This window comes from Plecotus auritus (genome assembly GCF_963455305.1).
Source record: "Plecotus auritus genome assembly, chromosome: 4".
In the NCBI taxonomy this organism is placed as follows: domain Eukaryota; kingdom Metazoa; phylum Chordata; class Mammalia; order Chiroptera; family Vespertilionidae; genus Plecotus; species Plecotus auritus.
In genome coordinates, this window is record NC_137775.1 from 161,294,765 (window position 1) to 161,316,078 (window position 21,314).

The window sequence follows — 21,314 nt, forward strand, 5'->3', positions numbered from 1 at the left end:
TCTTGGCCCGGAGTGGTTTCCTTATACACATGCACTGCTAACTAGCATACTGAAAACTTAAGGGGATCCATATGTAGGTCTCTGTTTGCTTGTTTTTTATTTTTTCTCTTTGCAGTCTTGAGCACTCAGCATTGCCTAAGCCAAATCTATGGCTAGATGTCTTTAAACAAAATTTCTTCTTCCATTTTTCTGTGTAACTCTTTTTTTTTCACATTACATTTTTTAAATTGTTAATAGTATTACAGATATCTCCCATCCTCCCCCTTTACCTCTGTGTAATTCTTTTAAGGATTTTAACTTTGCTGACTTCCTTAACACAATAAATCTTTACCCCCACCCCCTAATCTATCTTAACTTTTCCTATATGCTTCAAATATCTGGTTTTCATGCCTATTAAGAAAGTCAGTGCTGCCCTAGCCAGTATGGCTCAGTGGATAGAGCATCGGCCTGCGGACTGAAGGGTCTTGGGTTCGATTCTGGTCAAGGGCATATGCCTGGGCTGCAGGCTCAATGCCCCATAGGGTGCGTTCAGGAAGCAGCCGATCAATGATTCTCTCTCATCATTGATGTTTCTATCTCTCTCTCCCTCTCTCTTCATCTCTGAAATAAAAATAAATTTAAAAAAGTCAGTGCTATCTTACGTAAGTATCTGTTTCACTACTCTGTCTCCCTCGAAGGGAATAACCTTGATTTTTAAGTTGCTATATCTTCATTACATAGTAGGAATTAACAATATTTGTTGTTGGATGAATGAGACAAATCTCAAACATGTCTATAACTCAGAGATGAAGTGCAGTCCTGGGTTCTAGGAGGCTAATGAAAGAAACAGGTATATCTGGGAGTTTCAAACAAGATGCTAATGAGTCAGTGTTGTAAGTAAATGAATTAATTTCCTCTCCTAGGCTATTAATAACAAATATTTTTAAAATAATATAATGTAAGTATTTTATATTCAGTAGTAACTGAGAGTTTAAAAAAAAATCTCCTTTTACCAAAATAGACATCTCTCTTTGATACAGTTGAATTGCATTTTATATGGGCTTATAAACTGTGTAGGAAATGTCCCTAAAAGGTCATTGCTCATAAAATAAACTTTCACGCCAAGAACTAAATTATTATACACTTAGAGGCTACAGAAGTGTGAGTAGGAAGCTAAGTAGAAATGGGGATTTTATAAGCCCCTCTCTGCCTTCTGATCAAGGTTATCCTTTAAGGCTTGGCCTCTCTGTTTATCAACTCCAGAGAACTGTTGATCTTTTTTCCTGATAATATAAGGACCATCATTTTTTTTCCTTACATTTTCTATTTTTTAGAAGGTTCTGAAATTTTTGCCAAAAATTGAATTTGGATTAACTCCACTGTTCTCCCTGTAGCTGCCTCTAGTTCTGTGAAACTCTTGTCATTTGTGCTCAGAATTCTCTCTTTGGAAGACTGGCCTGCCTCCTTCTTCAGATACTTAGCCTAGAAGCAGTTTATCTGGCCACCGTCTCCCATGAGCATGTTCTCTTTCAAGAGCGACGCTAATGATCATTAAAGGTCTTGGCCCTTGCTCTGTGGGTGGGAAGTAGTCTACCAGAGAGTTATTACCTCATGATAGCTCTGTGCTTTTTGCTATTCCTGGGAAACATCTTTTATAGCTGATTTGGGAAATGGAAACAAATTTAAATGGATACAGATTTCAGGCAGTTGAAAGTCACTTTGTACGGAGACAGAGAAGCTAATCTTCATATACTGTATACTCTCAATTTAGGAGCAAGCCCCAAACTTCAAGATACTCATTTGATTGTGACTGTTTCTCAATTTGTTCAATATCATTAGATGTGCTTAGTGGCAGATTCTGAAGTAGAAATCCAAACAGGTAATGAGTCTGATACAATTTGAATGTAAGCTGATTGTTTTTAGAGAAAAGATTAATTAGGAGAAGTGGTAGGTTAATTTAAATCAAGCAAGGCCTACTCTCTATCCTGAGCTTAAATCCCCAGTCCTCTTTTTTGTTCTCCTGGATACAATATAGAAAAATCTGCATTGAATAAATATTAACTATCTTCATCAGGAAAAAAAAATGAGTTGAGAATTGGCTTCAGAGCTTTGAACTAAATCTTCCACAGTAACACTCTCTTCACTAAAACTAATTTCATCCAGTGTATTTAATAGCATCAAGTTTTAAAAATATTCTTCTTTTTTATATTCTCACTCAAGGATATGTTTTTATTGATTTTTTTAGTGAGAGAGGAAGGAAGAGAGAGAAACATTAATGTGAGAGAAAAACATCAACCTGTTGCCTCCTGTATGCAATCTGATAAAGATAAAACCAACCCCCTAGGTATGTGCCTTGATCAGGAATCAAACCCACCACCTTTTGGTGTATGGGATGATGCTCTAACCAACTAAGCCACCTGGCCAGGGCTAATAGCATCAATTTTTATGAATACGAGTACCTTTTACAAGTGAGAGGGCTGAGAGCAGTGGGTAGAAGAAAGGGTGTTCCATAATCTCCTCTCCCTTCATACCCATTCATATAGTGCACATTTTTCCCATTTCTGTTTTTCACAGGCATACATATTATTGCAGTTATGTAGGTAGAATGGTCCTAGCAAGGACTGGGTACAGGTTTGCAGCACACTTCTATAGTGATTGTGACAAGCTTTGATAAATAACCCAGTTGACAACTACATTTATCTTGGAGCAGAGAACAGCACCAAGGGAGAAGGTGCTGTTACTCTCCCCATCCAGAAAATCACCTCTGCACACGGGACAACATTTAATAAGGAGTGTTGTGGGAGGAAGAGAATATATTACTTATTTATAGCATCCTTCCTGTTTTTCTTTTTTGTCCACAGAGACTGAAAGAATTAAAACAACGGGAATTTGCTCGAAATGTAGCTTCTAAGTCATGGAAAGATGAGAAGAAACAAGAAAAAGCACTTAAACGACTTCATCAGCTAGCTGAGTTGAGGCAACAGTCTGAATGGTAAGAATTAGAGGTATCTCAGATTGTTCAAAATTCTCTTCAACCTCTGGGGAAATTTCAATGATAAATTTACTTGGTTCACTGTAACAACATAAACAAATTATAATTAATCAATAGATATGCCTGAGGGCAAATGTTCCTAACAGTTAAACGTTTATAAATTAATTACTTTGGCATCTGATTATTTTTCCTTACTAATATTATTAATTTAATGTGCTCTTTAATGAAATGATCCAAGAATGTTTCTAAAATACTAGCATCTATTATATCCAGTTGACTTAAATGGACCTATATAGCGTTTTATTAATTAAGTTTTGTAATAAAAATTTTTAAACTTATAAGTAACAATGCATCATTTTGGGGAGAAAATAAATCTTCTGTACATTTCCCTGTAAATACCTGAATCTAGAATAAATGATGCTATCATTATCTGGACAAGTAAGATAATTAATGCAGTTAAATTAACCATTTAAATTGATAATTATAACAAGGATACTAACATATTCTCACAGTTGAAAAATAGAAGTTTTACATAAGCTTGGAACTGCTGAATGTTTCAAAGTAGCAAGATTGTTACTTGAAACACTATAAAATTTGCAGATTTTAATTTATGTTCATATGAATCATAATGGAGAGCACTAATGTAGCTAATTAATGTAGCTGACAGCAACCTCATGAATTGTGAAATTCATAGCTTTGTGCCAGAATGTAAGCCTCTTTTATGCAACTGAAAAGCAATATACATGCTAAGTGAAATACACTGGTAAAAGAAAGACAAATACCATATTATTTCACTTATATATGGAATCTAATGAACAAAATAAGCAAATGAACAAAAGAGAAACATAATCATAGATACAGAAAACTGACATACATCAGGGAAGGAGGGTTGGGGGTCTGGGTGAAAAAGGTGAAGGGATTAAGCAAAAAAAAACAAAACAAAAAACACACACACAAACTCTTAGACACAAACAACAGCATGGTGATTACCAGAGGGAAAGGGAGGTGAGGGAGGCAGACGAGGGTAAAGGGAATATAAATGGAAGGAGACAATACAATGTATTATAGAATTGTACACTTTAAACCTATATAGTTTTATTAACCAATGTCATCCCAGTACATTCAATAAAAAAAGGAAAAGCAATATACAATCAACTTGGGAGTGAATGTCTCAGTTATACAGGGTGTCCCCCCAACAATGTATACACTAACAGCTGGTAGCTCAATTTTGAAAATGAAATGTATTTTAATAAACCCTACCTTTATAATTATTTAAAGTGTGTGTTTACATTTTTGGGACACCCTACAGTACCATAAAATATTAGGCCTCAAATTTGATTATAAAAATATTTATTTTTAGGATTAATTATAAGTGAAAACACAGTACTCAGCTTGCATATATTCATGTATTTATACATGAATTATCTGAGCTTAATTTAAGTTATGAAAATATAAAAAAATAGTCGTGTTAAAAATAAGTGAGAAATTCGCTATGAAGGAAAAATAAAGGTTGCAAAAGTATGTATCCACAGGTGAGGTTAATACAAAATGCACACTATGAGGTCACAGAACCAGGGCACACATTTGGTACCTAGCTTTGTACTTTAAAATGCAAGAAGAATCTTAAAATATGTTATTTGAACCCATTTTAAATAAAATATTAGACAGTCCTTGTCAAAACAGAACTTAGAAGGAAACATCTAATGGTTATTATGATAGCTTGCAAGAAAAAACAATCTAGGTTAGATGTTAATTCCTGGGTGATTGATTATGAGGGGCAATGAATCAGATTATAAAAAAAAGGACAAGGCTAACTACAGAGAGACACCTTTTAGGTAGTTCTTTAAGGACACACAACAGAAATCCAAGTAGCTTCAATAAGCATAATTTTGATTCTTTTTTTTATTATGAAAGTTGTCATACTTCTACATTTCTACTCATCCATTCCATATTTCTTTTGGGAAAAGTAGACAAAGGATCAGAGGAGCCTTGATAATGATGATGGTGATGGTGATGATGCTTTTGTTTAAGAGTTCTAAGTTTGCAGAGCTACCCTTTGTCTTCTGAATTAAAAAAAAAAAAATTAAAACCCACCCTATTGGGGTTAGCTGTCCCTCTGGAAATCTTATTAACTGAACAAATACAAACCTAAACACAACCTCTATAGAGTAGGCAGGCCTGTTCATATAGTCAGGAAAACAGTAGGTTTTCAGCTTTCCAGATACAGAACTTGGGGCTAGGAAAAGTATTTTCTTTCTTTCTTTCTTCCTTCCTTTCTTTCTTTCTTTCTTTCTTTCTTTCTTTCTTTCTTCTTTCTTTCTTTCTTTCTTTCTTTCTTTCTTTCTTTCTTTCTTTCTTTCTTTCTCTACCCACCATCTGACCTCCAGATAATTTTTCTCTCTAAGGGAAGTCACTTAATAGAATAATTAAATATTTTCATTTTGGCAGCTGAATTGACAAACGAAAGTAAAAAATAAAATGGGAGGGGGGTCATCTGTATTTACTCCTCTCTTTTATAACAAGTTTGTCCTTTATTCATAATGAGGGCTTCTGAGTAGGATGATACAGATAAAAAAAGGTTCATTCACGACCCTATGGAAAAGAGAGGTGAGTTTAATAGTAGTAAGGATATTTGTCTCAAACTGATTTTTAAAATGATGGCAGAAACTGTTAATGGATCTTATAAAAGACAGTCAACTTTGGTTGTTTCTTGGGTAGTTCAATCCAACTTGGTTTCTCAACAAGATCAGTTATTGTATGAAGAAAGATTCAATGTGTTTGTAACCTTCTATATGTATAAGTTTATGTATAGTGTAGCTTGATATGGATATTTTCCCAAATTTTAAAAACTGGCCAATGTGGCTCAGTTAGTTGAGTGTTGTTCCATGCACAGAAAGGTTGCCAATTCACTTCCTGGTCAGGCACATGCCCAGTTTTCAGGTTTATCCTGTGCATACAGGAAGCAACTGATTGACGTTTCCCTCCCTCTTAAAAAAAAATATCAATAAAAACATTTTTTAAAAATTATAGGGCTACTGATTCTGAGACTATGAAGTTCCTTATATAAATAATGTAGAACATTAGGAAATTATATCATGTAAAGAAATCATCTTGCTTTGATGTTTTATTTCCTATTTGGAAAGTATACTTTTTGCACAAGAGAGAATGAAATTATGCATGTGTTGAGTTGCCACAAATTAAAATTTTTGGAGAACTATTTGAATGAACATCTACCTAATAAAAGAATAACATGCTAATTGACCGTACCTTTGTGATGCCCACCAGCCAATCAGGAGTGAGTATGCAAATTAACTCAACAAAGATGGTGGGTTAATTTGCATACATAGGCACCCCACCCCGGCCACTCAGGGCCTCTGGGCATGGGAAGGTGGAAAGGCGGCTCTGGGCTGGAATGAAAAGGCAGCTCCGGCCATAGCGAAGGCACTGCAGGCAGCCAGGGGAAGGAAGGCCCATTCTTGCATGAATCTTCAAGCATCAGGCCTCTAGCCCATTAATAAAAATTAAAGGACTACCTCTACGGTCACATTTTTATTATAAACAAAAATAATTAGGTAAAAAACAAAAACTGAAGAAAGTTTTACCTAGAGGAGGGAGTGAAATCATATATATAGATATAACTATAAAAATTAAACTTTTAATCATATTATAAGGTCATAAACTTCTATTAAAATAATAGAATTTAAAACATCACAAAGATAGAAAATTAGGATTTTCCAAAAGAATAAAAATAGATTGGATTTAAGATAAAAGAAATTAAAGCTTATAAAGCAATAAGAGCAAAAGTTTAAAGCACAAAATAAGAGTTATAAAAGATGAAATGTTAAAACTTGAGAAAAAATATAATGGTAAATGTACATTGGATGATAAAATGAACACAAAAATTTAGGACAACAAAAGCCAAATATAATACAAAGAGCTTTAAAAATATTTAAAAGAATATAAAAGGAAGAAGCTTGCACATTAGAAAGATAAATGGTGAAATAAAACCGCAATAAAAAAGAACATTTAGACTAATAAGTTGAAGCAAGAAAATACACAAAACAGTACCAGCATAATAAGCAAAAATATTATTAAGGAAAATATATAGAATATAAAAATAGTAAAATATCTGCATCATAATGGAATCAGGAGAGATAGAACGATAATATTTATACACCAGGCTTTTGTAATAATTTCTGCTAAGTTTATGCAGGTAATATCAGAGTGACTAAAGTTCCTGGAGAAGTTAATTTAATGCAGAAATATAGCTCCTACTTAATCCAAAGTATGGCAACAAATATGGAAAAAGATCGCATTGGTACTTAGGCAAAATTCAGTGGTGCAGATGTTTTTGCACCTCATCGTTCTATCCCCAGGCTGCAGACACTTTAAAATACCAATAACTATAATAAACCTCTATGCTTCCTATTCCTTTATGTTTGAAAGAAATATTTAATGACCATATGTATATATATAAAAGCTTAAGCGACCGTTACTACTGAACAACCAGAACAACTGGTCAACCAGTCGCTATGATGTGCACTGACCAGCAGGGGGCAGACGCTCAATGCAGGAGCTGCCCCTTGGTGGTCAGTGTGCTCCCATAACTAATCTCCCGCAGCCAGCCGGCGGCCGTTCCTTCCACACCCTGCCCGGTGACTGTTGCCTCCTCTCCCAACACTGCCAAGGCCTTTGGGCCCTGGGCTGGGATGGGGAACTGGGGGTGGGTGGCAGTGCATGTGGCCTCTTTCCCAGGGGTGCTGAGAGCCAGCTCCCTCCTTGGGGCCAACCAACATCCCGCGCCCTATCCCTCCCCCCAGCCAGCAGGCCCCATCAGCCCAGCCCTGGGGACCACACCCATGCACGAATTCATGCACCAGGCCTCTAGTATCTTATAATGTTCCTCTTCATTCCTTATGATAAAGATGGGTAAATACCTTCTCTAAAGAACATTTTTTTTTAAAAAAAGATTCAAAACAGGAGATTAATGTGATGAACAAAAGTTTTTATTACAAAACAGTTACAATAAGGAAAAGAATACAATTTTATAAAATTTCAAAATTTAGAGGATAGTCTGAAATTATTAAAGACCAGATGATTGCTAAAATTTTTGTTTGGAAATTAAAATTCATATGGACATGGTAAATAACAGATTGAACTTGTAAACTAATCAGTTAAATGGGAATTAAAAACAAATTCTTCCCTGGCTGGTTTACTCAATGTATGGAGCATTAGTCCACAGACTGAAGGGTCCTGGGTTTAAGTCTGGTCAAGGGAACGTTTCTTTGTTGCAGACTAGATCCCAGTCCCTAGTCGGGGCACATGCAGGAGGCAAACAATCAGTAAGTCTCTCTCACATTGATGTTTCTCTCTCTGTGTGTGTTTCTCCCCCTCCCTTCCACTCTCTCTAAAAAAATCAATGGGAAAATATCCTTGGGTGAGGATTAATAAAAATGAATGAATGAATGAATGAATGAATGAATGAATGAAATGCAGCATATGCTCTTTAAAAAACAAACAAAAAGACACAAGAAATTCTTCTGAACTAGAAAAAAAAAAACTTAAGACACTAGAATACTGAGATAAATAATAAGATCTAAAACATTTATTTAGGAGAGCCAATAAATTTAACATATAATTCTAGGATAAGAAATCAGAACTGGGAAGATGGAATAATCAGAGAAATATGAGAAGTGTCTGAACTGAATTAAATTAATTGAAAGTGCCCAAAAGTACTAGCAAAAACTAACCAAAAAAAAAAAAAAATCAATATGTAACTATGGTCTGGTAAAATATTTTAGACATATGATTTATTATGTGTAATAAATAGAACAAAAATATATCATATATATAATAAACATAGTAAAATATGCATAATGAAAAATTATAAAATCATACAAATGCTCAAGCTGATTCATGTCAGAAATGAATAAAAGGAGGCTGATTAAATGTCTCTGCAATATTAAACATGTAAAGAAAATGAAGCAAAGGACATGAAATTTGAGGGACAAAAGAAATGTAACTCCGAGTTCCATGCTGATTGGCCGAATAGTCATAAGTGAAGGCAATAGGAAAGAATTTCTCAGGCTAAGGGCTCAGAAAGCACTCCTCTCCATTAGAATTTAACTACATGTGGCAAAGGTATCAGTTGTTTTAGTAGTGAATACTTCAGCATCCAATGACTGGAAAGAAATGAAGTAAAATTCTAAAATAGAAAAAAAGCAAACACACACACATTGAAGCATGTGAAAAAGGAAAAGAAAGAAGAAAGGCCGCTCAAACAGTCAGATAATTGATGGGATTTGTATTGTGGTAGAGATTTTACAGGTAAAGCATTAAAAAGAAATAATTTTAATCTAATATAAATATATATATATACACATATTTCTCATTTTCTAGTTGAATTATTAATTAAGCTCAGTAAAATGATTAGTCTGCTTAAATCTACTAAAAGATAAAGTATATATTTGCACAAAAGGTAGAAAGAAAATATTTGGGTGAGTAAAAAGCAGAAGAAATGATTTCAAGATAATTGAAGATATTGAGATGGTTTGTAATGTATTACTTTTTTTTTATACATTATTATAATTACTCAAAATAGTGACAAGTCATAAAGAAAGAACTAACCACCCCATTTCAAAAGGAAGCAAATGTGAAGAAATTTTAAAACTGAGGAAACAAAAATTACAAAATGCTAGAACTTAGAAAAAAACAAATTAAAGATACATTTTGTAAGTGACAACTCTAGTTAATGTCTTATTTAATCTGAAAGCACTGATTGGAAAACTCTTTGTGAAAGACTATTAAATCTATATTCCAAAATTTGATGCATTCTGGAGGACATAGATTGTAATATAAATGCAATACTTTATTTTCTTGTGTGGCCCTGGCATAAGAGATTCACATGCTACTGTTTTTTGCCAATTTCAAAAAGAATACACTTACATGATGCACTTCAGAAATAGCCACTTTGAAACATAGATATACTGCGTTATAAGTGCAGTGAAATGGTTATACTACAGCAGGCAGAATTCATAAATGGCAGCATAACCCATCATAGAAACACTGGGAAATGTTCACATGTGGATAAGATTTCAAATCCAGTATCCTAATCATTTTAATATTTATTGTATTTACAGTGTTTCTGGAAATGGACCAGCATACAAAGCCCCCAGGGTAGCCATAGAGAAGCAACTGCAGCAAGGCATTTTCCCGGTGAAGAGTGGAAGGAAAGTGCCATGCCTGAAGAGTGCCGCTCTCCTTAAAGGGAAGAACCTCCCCAGGAGCATTTCCGAGAAACAGCGGCCTGCCGTGCCCAACCGACACCAGTTACAGACAGACAGACTTTATTTGTTTGGGAAGCGGGTGCCACAAACATCGTCTGATCTCAGTAATGCAAATCACCGGACAGGAGTATCCTTTTCTTTTTCCAAGAAAGTACACGTAAAACTAGAGTCTTCGGCATCGGTCTTCAGCGAGAACACAGAAGAAACCCACGACTGTAACAAGCCGCCCACCTATAAAACAAAGCGGACTGTGGAGCAGTGCGGGTGCTGCGGGTTTGCGAGCGCGAGTGCACACCTCGCTAGGGAAGAAGATAGAAGGAGCTCCTCGAGCCATCTGGAGGGTGTTTCACACAGCAGCTCTCAGCTCCTGCAAGGCAAAAAAGACGCCACTGAAACAGCAGAAGTCTCGATTGGCATTCCTGCTTCATTCTCTAAATCTAACATTCATCTTTCAGCGGTGGATGTTCCTCCTTCCAGTAGAGAAAAGGAAACTAGAAAAGCATTGAAAAACCTTTCAGAAAACGGCATTAATCATGCATGCCAAGCAAATGCCTCCTCCAGCCCACCAAATGTTTACAAGCACAGCGATGCCAGGATGTTTGAATGTCTGGATGAGTTTCCATCGTTACAGCCAAGTGAGCACAAGAGTCCAATGCATCTGAATTCCAACTCCAGAAAGAAGAGGGAGAAATCCGCAGATGAAACAGAAAGAGTTAGCAAAAACGTGCAGAGGCTCCTCCGAGAAGCACGTTCCCATGATGTCAAGTCCAAACCGTTGCCTTACCTGCACGTACAAAGCAAGGATGGCCACACCACTCTCCAATGGCCCACAGAACTGCTGCTCTTTACAAAAACAGAGCCCTGTATCTCTTATGGCTGCAATCCATTATATTTTGATTTTAAGATTTCTCGGAACACGAAGGATGGCCATGAGCCAGAGGACTTACAAACAGAATTGATTAAGGAGCCCTTAGAAATGAAGACTAAAATAGAGAGCCGTGTCTCAGGTTTAATCAAAGACCAACACAGATTGATCCAAGACGATAACAATCAACCTCTGAAACCAAAGATGCTGACAGCTAATCCAGATTGGGAAAATGTTCAGAGAAAATGTCACGTGGGATCCAGTGATTCTGAGCCAAACACGAGTGAACACAATTTTAGTGCCAGTGATTTAGAAATGAAAAACCCTGAAGTGCCTGCTTACCTTGATATCTCCCTGAAGGATTGTGTAGGAAACAAGAATAATGGTGATCATGAACTTAAGGAACCTTTAAGGGCCCATTGGCAAAGCTGCCAAAGGGCAGTTCTAAATGATGCATACGAGGGCCTGACTTTTACTCCTTCCATCCCGAGGACTAAACAACATAAACGGGTTCCCTGTGATCCTCATTCAGATTTTGAAGATGCAAATCAATTCACCTGGAAGACTAGTCCTTGCACAGTAAGGGGTCACAGGGACCATGGGCAGGACTTCAGTGTGGTTTTGAATAGTAACCACATCAGTGTGCCCAACAAGGTGCCTGGATGTAGAACCCAAAATCACAAGAGAAGTTCCCCAAAGGTGTCTCTAGAGAGACGCCCCAGCCCTTTGGAAACCTCCCCTGTCAGCACATCCAGCCTGAGAAGTACTTGTGCACGTCACAGGTCCAGAGGTCATGGCAGAGGTCAATTGCCCTCCTTTTGTGAAGGAGCGCGCAGCTCGGTGAAACGGCACAGAGAGAAATGCCGACAGCACAGCTGCCTCAGCTGGTCTGGTGAGAGAGCCAGGAGTGGCTGCCTGCAGTCCGAAACACAGCGAGATAAGAGCTGCAAGTTGTGGGAATCATTTAAATATGAAAAATACTCAAAGCACAGATATGGTCACTGTAGGGAAAGATATAAACTGTGCAAAAGTCAACCACAATTTTCAGGGCCCAAAGCCAGGAGAGTCACCCAGTGCGATGGCAACTCCTGGGTTTTCTGTTCTGGGAATAGTGGAAGGCCGTCTGAGTGCCAGGGACCTCAGCACAGCCGGTTGGGCTCTTACTCCAGAGAGAGAATTGATCACCTAAATAAAAGTGAAAAAAGTCAGCAGTCTTTGCACAGCCCTCTCATTTGTGATCTGGGAAACGTAAAACCCGTGCAGCATAACTCTGGGAAAATCAGCTGTCTTCGAAGGAACTGTTCCAGCCACCTCTCAGAAACCACAGAGTTAAACCTTACAGGAGGAGAGGAGACCTCTGTGACAGCCAGAAGCCTTCTAGAACGAGTTCAAGCCAAGAAGTGTCAGGCGCAATCAGCTAACATTGAGGTCTCTGCAAACAGTTGTAAAAATGAATCCGAGCCTCATTCAGAAATCCAATGCACAATTCAATTTACACCACCAGGCGGTCACAGACCAGCAATGCCTTTGTCTGAAAAAATACGAACCCCAAGTAAAAGAACAAATGACAGAGGCAGTGCAATGGAAATAACTAGTGAGACAGGCAAAATCAGCAGTTCACAGACAAATAACTTGACTGTTTGTGTAGACACTGATTGTGATGACCATCTTCCCAAAGGTATAGTTCACATAGTAGCAGAGTCTCAGTCACCGAACACGAAAAAGAAGCCAACAACAAAAGAACAATCAAAACCTTTGGCAAGTGAAGTCCAGCCTTTTATTCCAAGCTGTGATCCAGTACCAAATGATTTCCCTGGTGCTCTTCCATCTAATAGATATACTGGTGTTACTGATCCAACAGAGACCAAAGAGGACCAAATAAACCTAAACTTGCAGAATGTAAGCATGCACACCAATCATGCAGAGGGGAATATGAACCCTTGCTACGACAGAGCTATGCAGAAGCATGACAGATTAGCAGAAGAATTAGAATTGCGTCATAAATCTCTCTCTCCCCCTTTAATTCAACAGCCAGTAACATTTTCTCCCGAAGAAATAGATAAATATAAGCTCCTCCAGCTACAAGCCCAGCAGCATATGCAGAAACAGCTCCTAGCGAAGCACCTCCGGGTGTTGCCTGCGGCCTCAGCTGTGCAGACAGTCCCAGTTCACCAGCAAGCTTCCTTCACCACCATCCACCACACGTTCCTGCAGCATTTTGCTGTTTCAGCTTCTATGCACTCCCAGAGCAATCACCTCCCCATAGCTCACCTGCACCCTCTTTCGCAGCCACATTTTACTCCATTTACATTTCCTCCGATGACTCCAGCCCTCATCCCTGCACACCCCACTTTCATGGCGGGTCGTCCCCTACATTTAGTCACTGCCGCTCCCTTCCACCCATCTCACATAGCACTTCAGCCCCTGCCCCCGGCAGCATTCATCCCCACGTTGTTTAGCCCTCACTTAAACCCAGCCACAGCTTCTATCATCCACCTGAATCCTTTAATTCAACCAGTGTTTCAAGGTCAAGATCTTTGCCATCATTCTTACTCCAGTCAGATGCAACAGTATAATGGAGTGAAAGAGGCCTTAAATGTGTCAGCGCACTTGAACTAATAAGTGTTTAAGCCTCTCTTGGGGATAAATAAAACAAATTGTCACTACCTACAAAATGATACATTTAAAGTGTTCTATCTGATTATTATCAGATTTAAATATTGCTGCCAATTTAAAATGTGACCAATGTATAAATATGAACTGAATTGCCAATAATGAAATAGGAGCATTTTTAGAATTTCTTTTAACTTGTAAAAATAATAGGACACATTTAAAACAATTTTATGGAAAGACAGAGGGAAAGTGTTTAAGATCCCTTTGAATGAATTCTCACATAGGATTATAAAATGATAACAGAAAACATTCAGGCAAGTTATTAATATTACAAGGAAAATCAAATGGAACATAATACCATATGATCTAGGTGTTGGTTGAGTGCGTGAATGAATGGGCATTTGGTTTTATTCATCAGATAATAATAAAAGGCCAGTAAAATGAACTAATTATTAAAAATAATGATTTTATGGCTAACTATTAAAACTTTCTATCCATATAATTGTTTCAATCAATATAATCTATGTTTTCAAAGGAAATAAGATAAGGCAAGAAATTATCTGATTAATTGAGAATAAAAACTACTCTTCAATGAAAAACCATCTTTACACAGATTACACTTATAATATTAAGTTTCTGTGAAAAATTATGCTGTCTTTATTTCACACACATTTATGTCAAGATAACTTTGTAATTTTAAGAATCTCCAATATCTAAAATTTAGAATGTTTAATTTTTGTATGAAAAAACATATAACTATCATTAGTATTTGGTAATGTGAAATAAAATATACTCAGAATAACATTTGAATATATTGGCCAATCTTTTAAATATTAAAGGGACTAAATGTTATATTTTCTTTATTCTTCTCAGAAATGTTACTGTGTTCAGCCAATATATATATAAGTGGAGAAGTAAGGGTTTGGAAATGTCAGAATTTTAACATGCTATTTACTGAAAAAAATGTCAAAAAAAATTTGGTGTGTTTTATTCAGTTGCCCTAGATATTTATAAAACAGTGAATGATGATGAGCAAAATCATCATTCATGTAATTTTGCAAATGATTTTAAATATCCATTGAAAATGTTTCTGGCTCACATAATTTGTATTTCTTACGTTTATGTTTCTGAATGGCCCACCAGATTGGTTTATTATTTTATATTCTTAAAATGAGAGAAAAACTTTTATGACTGTACATTCTCCATAAGCACAGGTTTCAGAAAAAATCAAACTGAACAGAAATGGAGGTCATCAGTTTTGTGTATTGTGCTGCAAACTCTTCCACCACTCGAAGATAAAAGGGGCATCTTATTCAACCTTGGCCTCATGTGGAGGAGAGCTCTACTTAATGAAGATCTATTATGTGTCAAGAGAGTCAGGCTAATTACTTTGTCTACATTATCTCATTTAAACTTCACAATTGTATTTTTTTCCTGAACATTTTACTTATTTTTAATATTTATTTTTCAATTGGCATTGACATAGAAAATTATATTAGTTTCAGGTGTACAACATATTGATTGACATTTATGTACCTTATGAAGTGCTCACCCTAATATGTCTAGTAACTATCTGATACCATACAGTATTACAATATTATTGATTATATTCCCTATACCTTACTTTTTATCTCATGACTGTTTTTATAACTGGCAATTTGTACCTCTTAATTCCTTCTTCTATTTCACCCAGCCCCCTCACATCTGGCAACCATCAACTTGTTTGTATCGATGAGTTTGTTTCGGTTTTGTTCATTGTTTTTTAGATTGCACATATAAGTAATATTGTTTGTTTGTTTTGTCTTTCTCTGTTTGACTTATTTTACCTAGTGTAGTAATACCCATTAGGTCCATCCCTGTTGTTGCAAATGGTAAGATTCCAGTCTTTTTATGATTGAGTAGTATTTCATTGTCTATATGTACACCTCTTCTTTATCTATTTGCTTATCAGTGGATACTTAGGTTACCTCTATATCTTGGCTATTGTAAACAATGATGCAATAAACATAGAAGTGCATTATGTCCTTTTAAATTAGTGTTTTGGGATTCTTTAAACAAATACCCAAAAATGGAATTTTTTGGTCATCTGATAGTTCTATTTTTAATTATTTGAAGAACCTCCATACTGTTTTCCATTGTGCCTGCAATAATTTACAGTCCTGCCAACAGTGCATGAAAGTTTTATTTTCTCCTCATCCTCGGCAACACTTGTAGGTTGTAGATGTAAGGCAATATTATATTGTGATTTTAATTTGTATTTTCCTTATAATTAGTGATACTGAGCACCTTTTCATATGTTTATTGGTCATCTATATGTCCTCTTTGGATAAATGTCTGTTCAGGTCCTCTGCCCATTTTTAAATTAGATTATTTGTTATTTTGGAATTAAGTTGTATAAATTCCTTATATATTTTGGATATTAACCCCTTATCAGATGTATCATTGGCAAATATCTTCATCTATTCAGTTGGTTGTCTTTTTGTTTTGTTGATGGTTTCTTTTACCGAGCAAAACCTTTTTATTTTGATGTAGTCCTCTTTGTTCATTTTGTTTATTTCCTTTGCCTGAGGAGATACATTGAAAAAAATATTACTCAGAGCAATGTCAAAGAATTTACTGCCATCCTTTTATTCTAGGAGTTTTGCGGTTTAGAGACTTATATTTAAGTCTTTAACCCATTATTATTGTATATGGTATAAGAAGTTTGTCTAGTTTCATTGAAGAGACTGTCTTTACCCCCATTGTACCTCCTGTATCATGGATAAGATAAGGAAAATGGTTAATTTCCTAATACTTGGAAAATAGTAGGAGAAAACATCTCTGATGCTGGTGAAAGTTGGCAAGAGTAAAAGAGAGGGGAGATGGAGGGAGGAAAGAGAGAGAGAGAGAGAGAGAGAGAGAGAGAGAGAGAGAGAGAGAGAGAGAAATTTTAACATAAAAACCTGTAGTTTCTTAGATATTCCCAGATATTACTTATAGGGTGGGAATTTCCACTTGGATATGGCAGGAAAAAAAATCTAACTTAAAGGGAATAGAAATATTTAAAGGGAATAGAAATGGAGGAAAAGCATCAAATAGCAGCAACTCTATTCTTGCATTGACATCCAAAAAAAAAAAGTGATTATAAAAGAACATTGATAAATATTGACTGAATTCAAAGGAAGTAAAATAAATAAAATATTTCTTATAAAAATTAATGACAAATGTTCCAGCACATAAAAAGGTAATGTGGATGACTGTTTCCTAAAGCAGATTGCAAAGTTGACATAGAGCCAAGACAGAGTAATTATGGAGAACTCACTAGAAGTCCTATTAATTTTTATAATTGTCTCTGTGACAATTTATTCTCTCAGAAGGTTAAACCAGAGAAACTCTAATTGGCACTTAATTTTGACTAACAAAGATAGATGGATATGAATTGATGGCACTGAAATGACTATCTTGTATTATGGGTAATGAAAATGTTCACTGGATATACTATCTGAAACTATTAGAAAGCAGACTTTGCCATTTAAATCAAAGATAACTTATACTCCAGGGTGGGAAATTGTAAAAGTTGTGGCATCACAAGAGGAAATCTATAATTTTAAAATATTCCAATGAGGTGGAAAAGTGTAGTCCTTTAAACAATCCAATATAAATTGAAAAGGGAAAATATTCATAGTAATTGCCATACATCTATAAATAGTAACACAACAATCATATAACAGAGATTATTAGCTTAATGTCTTGTTAATACTCCATTTATTGGGAAAATCAAAAGAAGTTGACCTTTTGCTTCTGATTATTGCTTACCGCTAGGGGCAAATAATCTAATGAAAAAAATACAAATCTGATTTCATTATTATTTTCCTAGTAAATAAAGTTCTTTAGTGTGGAAATCATAAAAACAACATGTATAAGAAATTTGGACAATACAGAGAAAATTATTTCCTGACCACTTCAAATGAATTTGAATATTCACATTTAAAATTTTCAAAAGTGGGCTTCATGACACCAAATGTCCTTGAGAATGGAAGGAACTAGAAAATGTTATCTCTATTTTCATAATGGGAAGAATGTTGAATATGGGTATTACTGATTTATAGATAGAATTTTAAGCAAAATGGTTTAATGAAAAGGAAGAGACAATTACTAGTAACTATAACAGGTATACTAAAAACAAATAGTACAAAAAAGTATTTTACTACTCATTTATCTACTTTATTTTCTTTCTCATCCCTTCAACAAACAATTATTTAGGGCCATGAGTTAGGCAGTAATCCAATTGCTGGAGATATAATAATAATCAAAACAAACAAACAAAAAAAATAAGACCACAGGTAGTTTAATTCCAGTTGAGTCTGGAAGACAAAAAGCAGAATAGACAAGTGAAAAATATAATACTAGTATATCAGAAGATAAATGCTGTTGAGGGAAGGAAGTAGGAAAGGCAAATAAAGGAGATGAAGGGAGAGAAGTGAGTAAAGTTTACTTTTAAATCAGGTCCTCCAGGGAAGCTTCACTGTGAAAGTGATATTTTGGCCAAGACCCGAAGTAAGTGAAAGAGTGAATATTCTAGGCTAAGAAAAGATCAGGTTTCAACAACCTGTTGAGTGTGCTGCCATGCTCAAGAAATAGCAGGACAGTGTGGCTTGGAAGTAGGTTTCAGAGGATGAATTATGGGAGATAAGTAATTTTGGAGCCATTATAATGCCTGGTTTTATTGTGAGATGAGAAGCTATTGGATAATTTTGGCAGAGAATCAACATGATTCATCTTAGTTTTTTCAAAACCACTCAGCTATTGTGAGTAATCTCTAGGGGAGTCAAGGTAAGGATAAGGAGGCTGGTTAGTAGAATGAAATGTTTCAGACAAGAGCATTCAGTGAGTTGCTCAGTGATAGTGGAATGTAGAAAAGTGGAACTCTAGGTTTATTTATGTTATATATAATAAATATTTAATATATATATATATATATACACATATATATATATATATATATATATATATATATATATATATATATATACACACACATTTGCTTTATCCATTCATCCACTGATAAACATTTAGGGTGTTCCCTATGTCTTGGCTATTATAAAAAAATGCTGCAGCCCTAACCGGTTTGGCTCAGTGGATAGAGCGTCGGCCTGCGGACTCAAGGGTCCTAGGTTCGATTCCGGTCAAGGGCATGTGCCTTGGTTGTGGGCACATCCCAGTAGGGGGCGTGCAGGAGGCAGCTGATCCATGTTTCTCTCTCATCGATGTTTCTAACTCTCTATCCCTCTCCCTTCCTCTCTGTAAAAAATCAATAAGATATATTTTTAAAAAATGCTGCAATAAACGTGGGGGTGCAGATGTATTTGCAAATTAGTGTTTTCACTTTCTTTGGATAAATACCCAGAGTTGAACTGTTGGATCATATGGTAGTTCTATTTTTAATTTTTTGAGGAACCTCCATACTGATTTCCATAGTGGCTGCAACAATTTACATTCCTACCAAAGTGAACACGTCTTCTCTTCACATTCTCACCAGAATTTATCTTTTGTCATTTTGGTCATAGCCACTATAACAGGTATGAAGTGATATCTCATTGTGGTTTTGATTTGTATTTCCCTAATGAAGAGTGATGTAGAGCAGTTTTTCATATGCCTGTTGGCCATTTGTATGCCTTCTTTAGAAAAATGCCTATCCAGATTCTCTGCCCATTTTTAAATCAGATCGTGTGTGTGTGTGTGTGTGTGTGTGTGTGTGTGTGTGTTTTGTTTGGTTGGTTGATTTTTGCTATTTAGTTGCCTGAGTTATTCATGTATTTTGGGTATTAACCTCTTATCAGATATATGATTTTCAAATATTATTCTCCCAAATATTTGTCTTTTCGTTTTGCTGGTGGTTTCCTTTGCCGTGCAGAAGCTTTTTAGTTTACTATAGTACCACGTGTTTATTTTTGCTTCCGTTGCCTTTATTTTTGGTATTAAATTAGAAAAAATCCTTGTCAGTATCCATGTCAAGGAGTACACTGCCCATGTTTTCTTCTAGAAATATTATGGTTTTAGGCCTCACATTCAAGACTTTAATCGATGTTGAGTTATTTTTTTTTTGAATGGTGTAAGATAGCAGTGCAGTTTCATTCTTTAAGGATTTCTTTTAGTACTTGGAAAAATTAGACCACTTTTGGAAAACTATGTATTGTTCTGGTACAAAATGTAAGAGAGTTATTGACAAACTGAAATGGGTTCATAAATGGCAGGCCTGATTAATTAAGAGACCAGATCAATTTTGTTTTTATACTAATGAATAACATGAGTTCTGTAAATTAATACAATTTGACTGAAGAAATAAATTTTCAACTCTGTGAAATGCCATGTTGAAAAAACACACACAAAAAAAACAAAAAATATGTCTATCCCCCCCCTCCCCTGCCCCCCAAAAAGTACTAACTGAGAAAGAAAAAAAGATAGGAATAACTTTCTAACTTTAAATATTGGAATAGTAGCATAGAGTTGTGTACTGTGAAAGGTAATATTTACTCTCTTTAGGGGTAAATGATAGGGTAAATATCACAGAAAGAGGTTTGGAGTCAATATGAATCATTTGACAATTTGAGTTGTAAAATTTTCATCACTGAAATATGTAAGAACTTAGCACATTTGGGTGAACAAAAACGGGGGTTTTCAGAATCCTCTTTCTAGAACGTTGCTTGTGATCAATGGCATATCTAGGTATCCTCATGATTTCCAAATTTCAGATGGTTGATTCACAGGGCTTGGGTTTGTGTTAACGTTTTCCTCTCATAACACTCAAAATACTTTTCCTGCTCTGCTGAACATTCTGAGCCGTCCTCTTACTTCCCCCAAAATAGTGAGTACAGGCTCAAACTTTTATTTTTTATTTTTATATTACTTAAGTGAGCCATACTTTGGAAGAAAATGAAATAGAAGAAATTTTAGTTATATATTGAGTTCTAAAATAGATCCATTTTTTAAAATTTGCCACTTTGATAAATTATATTTTCAGCATTGTTTTCTTCCACTTATAGAATTATTAGACAGTTGGTTTTCAGCATTAAAGTTTTTTAATGAGTATTGACTAATATTTATGGAGTAAATCCCTGTATGGGACTACTCTTTCAAACTTGGCTCATTGAGGCAAGGTTTTGTGTCTGTCTTAAACTATAAATTCTTAATTAAAAACTGAAAATAGTTTAAGAAAGACTGTAAATTCTTTATGTACATGCACACACACAGACACACATACCTATCTATATAGTTTTCTTAGAGATTCAGAACTGGTCCACCATCAGATAGTCTCACTGGATTCAGGGTATGGTTAACCAAAATACATGTTTTGTATGAAAAACTGGAAATTTGCAAAAGTGAACCTCTTAATTATTTCCTGCCACATTTGAGTTTACCTTTACATATGTTGTTAAATATAGGAAATGACTAATATGTGAGGAGTAATTTGGAAAGGTTTTAGTTCCCAGAGTTTTTTCTTTGGCAGACATTACACAGAATAGTCACCTTAAATTGCTATTTCACTTACAGAAAATAGATTTCACAGTCACTCCTTTTCTTCCATTTCTGCCAGGATTAT

The 21,314-nt window shown here is 35.5% G+C and overlaps 1 protein-coding gene across 1 annotated transcript in view; it reads left to right on the forward strand.

The window, feature by feature from the left end:
* ZNF804B (zinc finger protein 804B) overlaps positions 1-13,741 on the forward strand; it is a gene marked incomplete at its 3' end in the record, with an annotated part of 411,612 nt that extends 397,871 nt beyond the window's left edge. Inside the window, exons 3-4 of the mRNA XM_080663892.1 lie at positions 2,841-2,971; positions 10,111-13,741. Of these exons, the coding sequence (XP_080520018.1) occupies positions 2,841-2,971; positions 10,111-13,741 (3,762 nt within the window). The remainder of the gene's footprint in view (positions 1-2,840; positions 2,972-10,110) is intronic.
* Between the last annotated feature and the right edge of the window lie 7,573 nt (positions 13,742-21,314).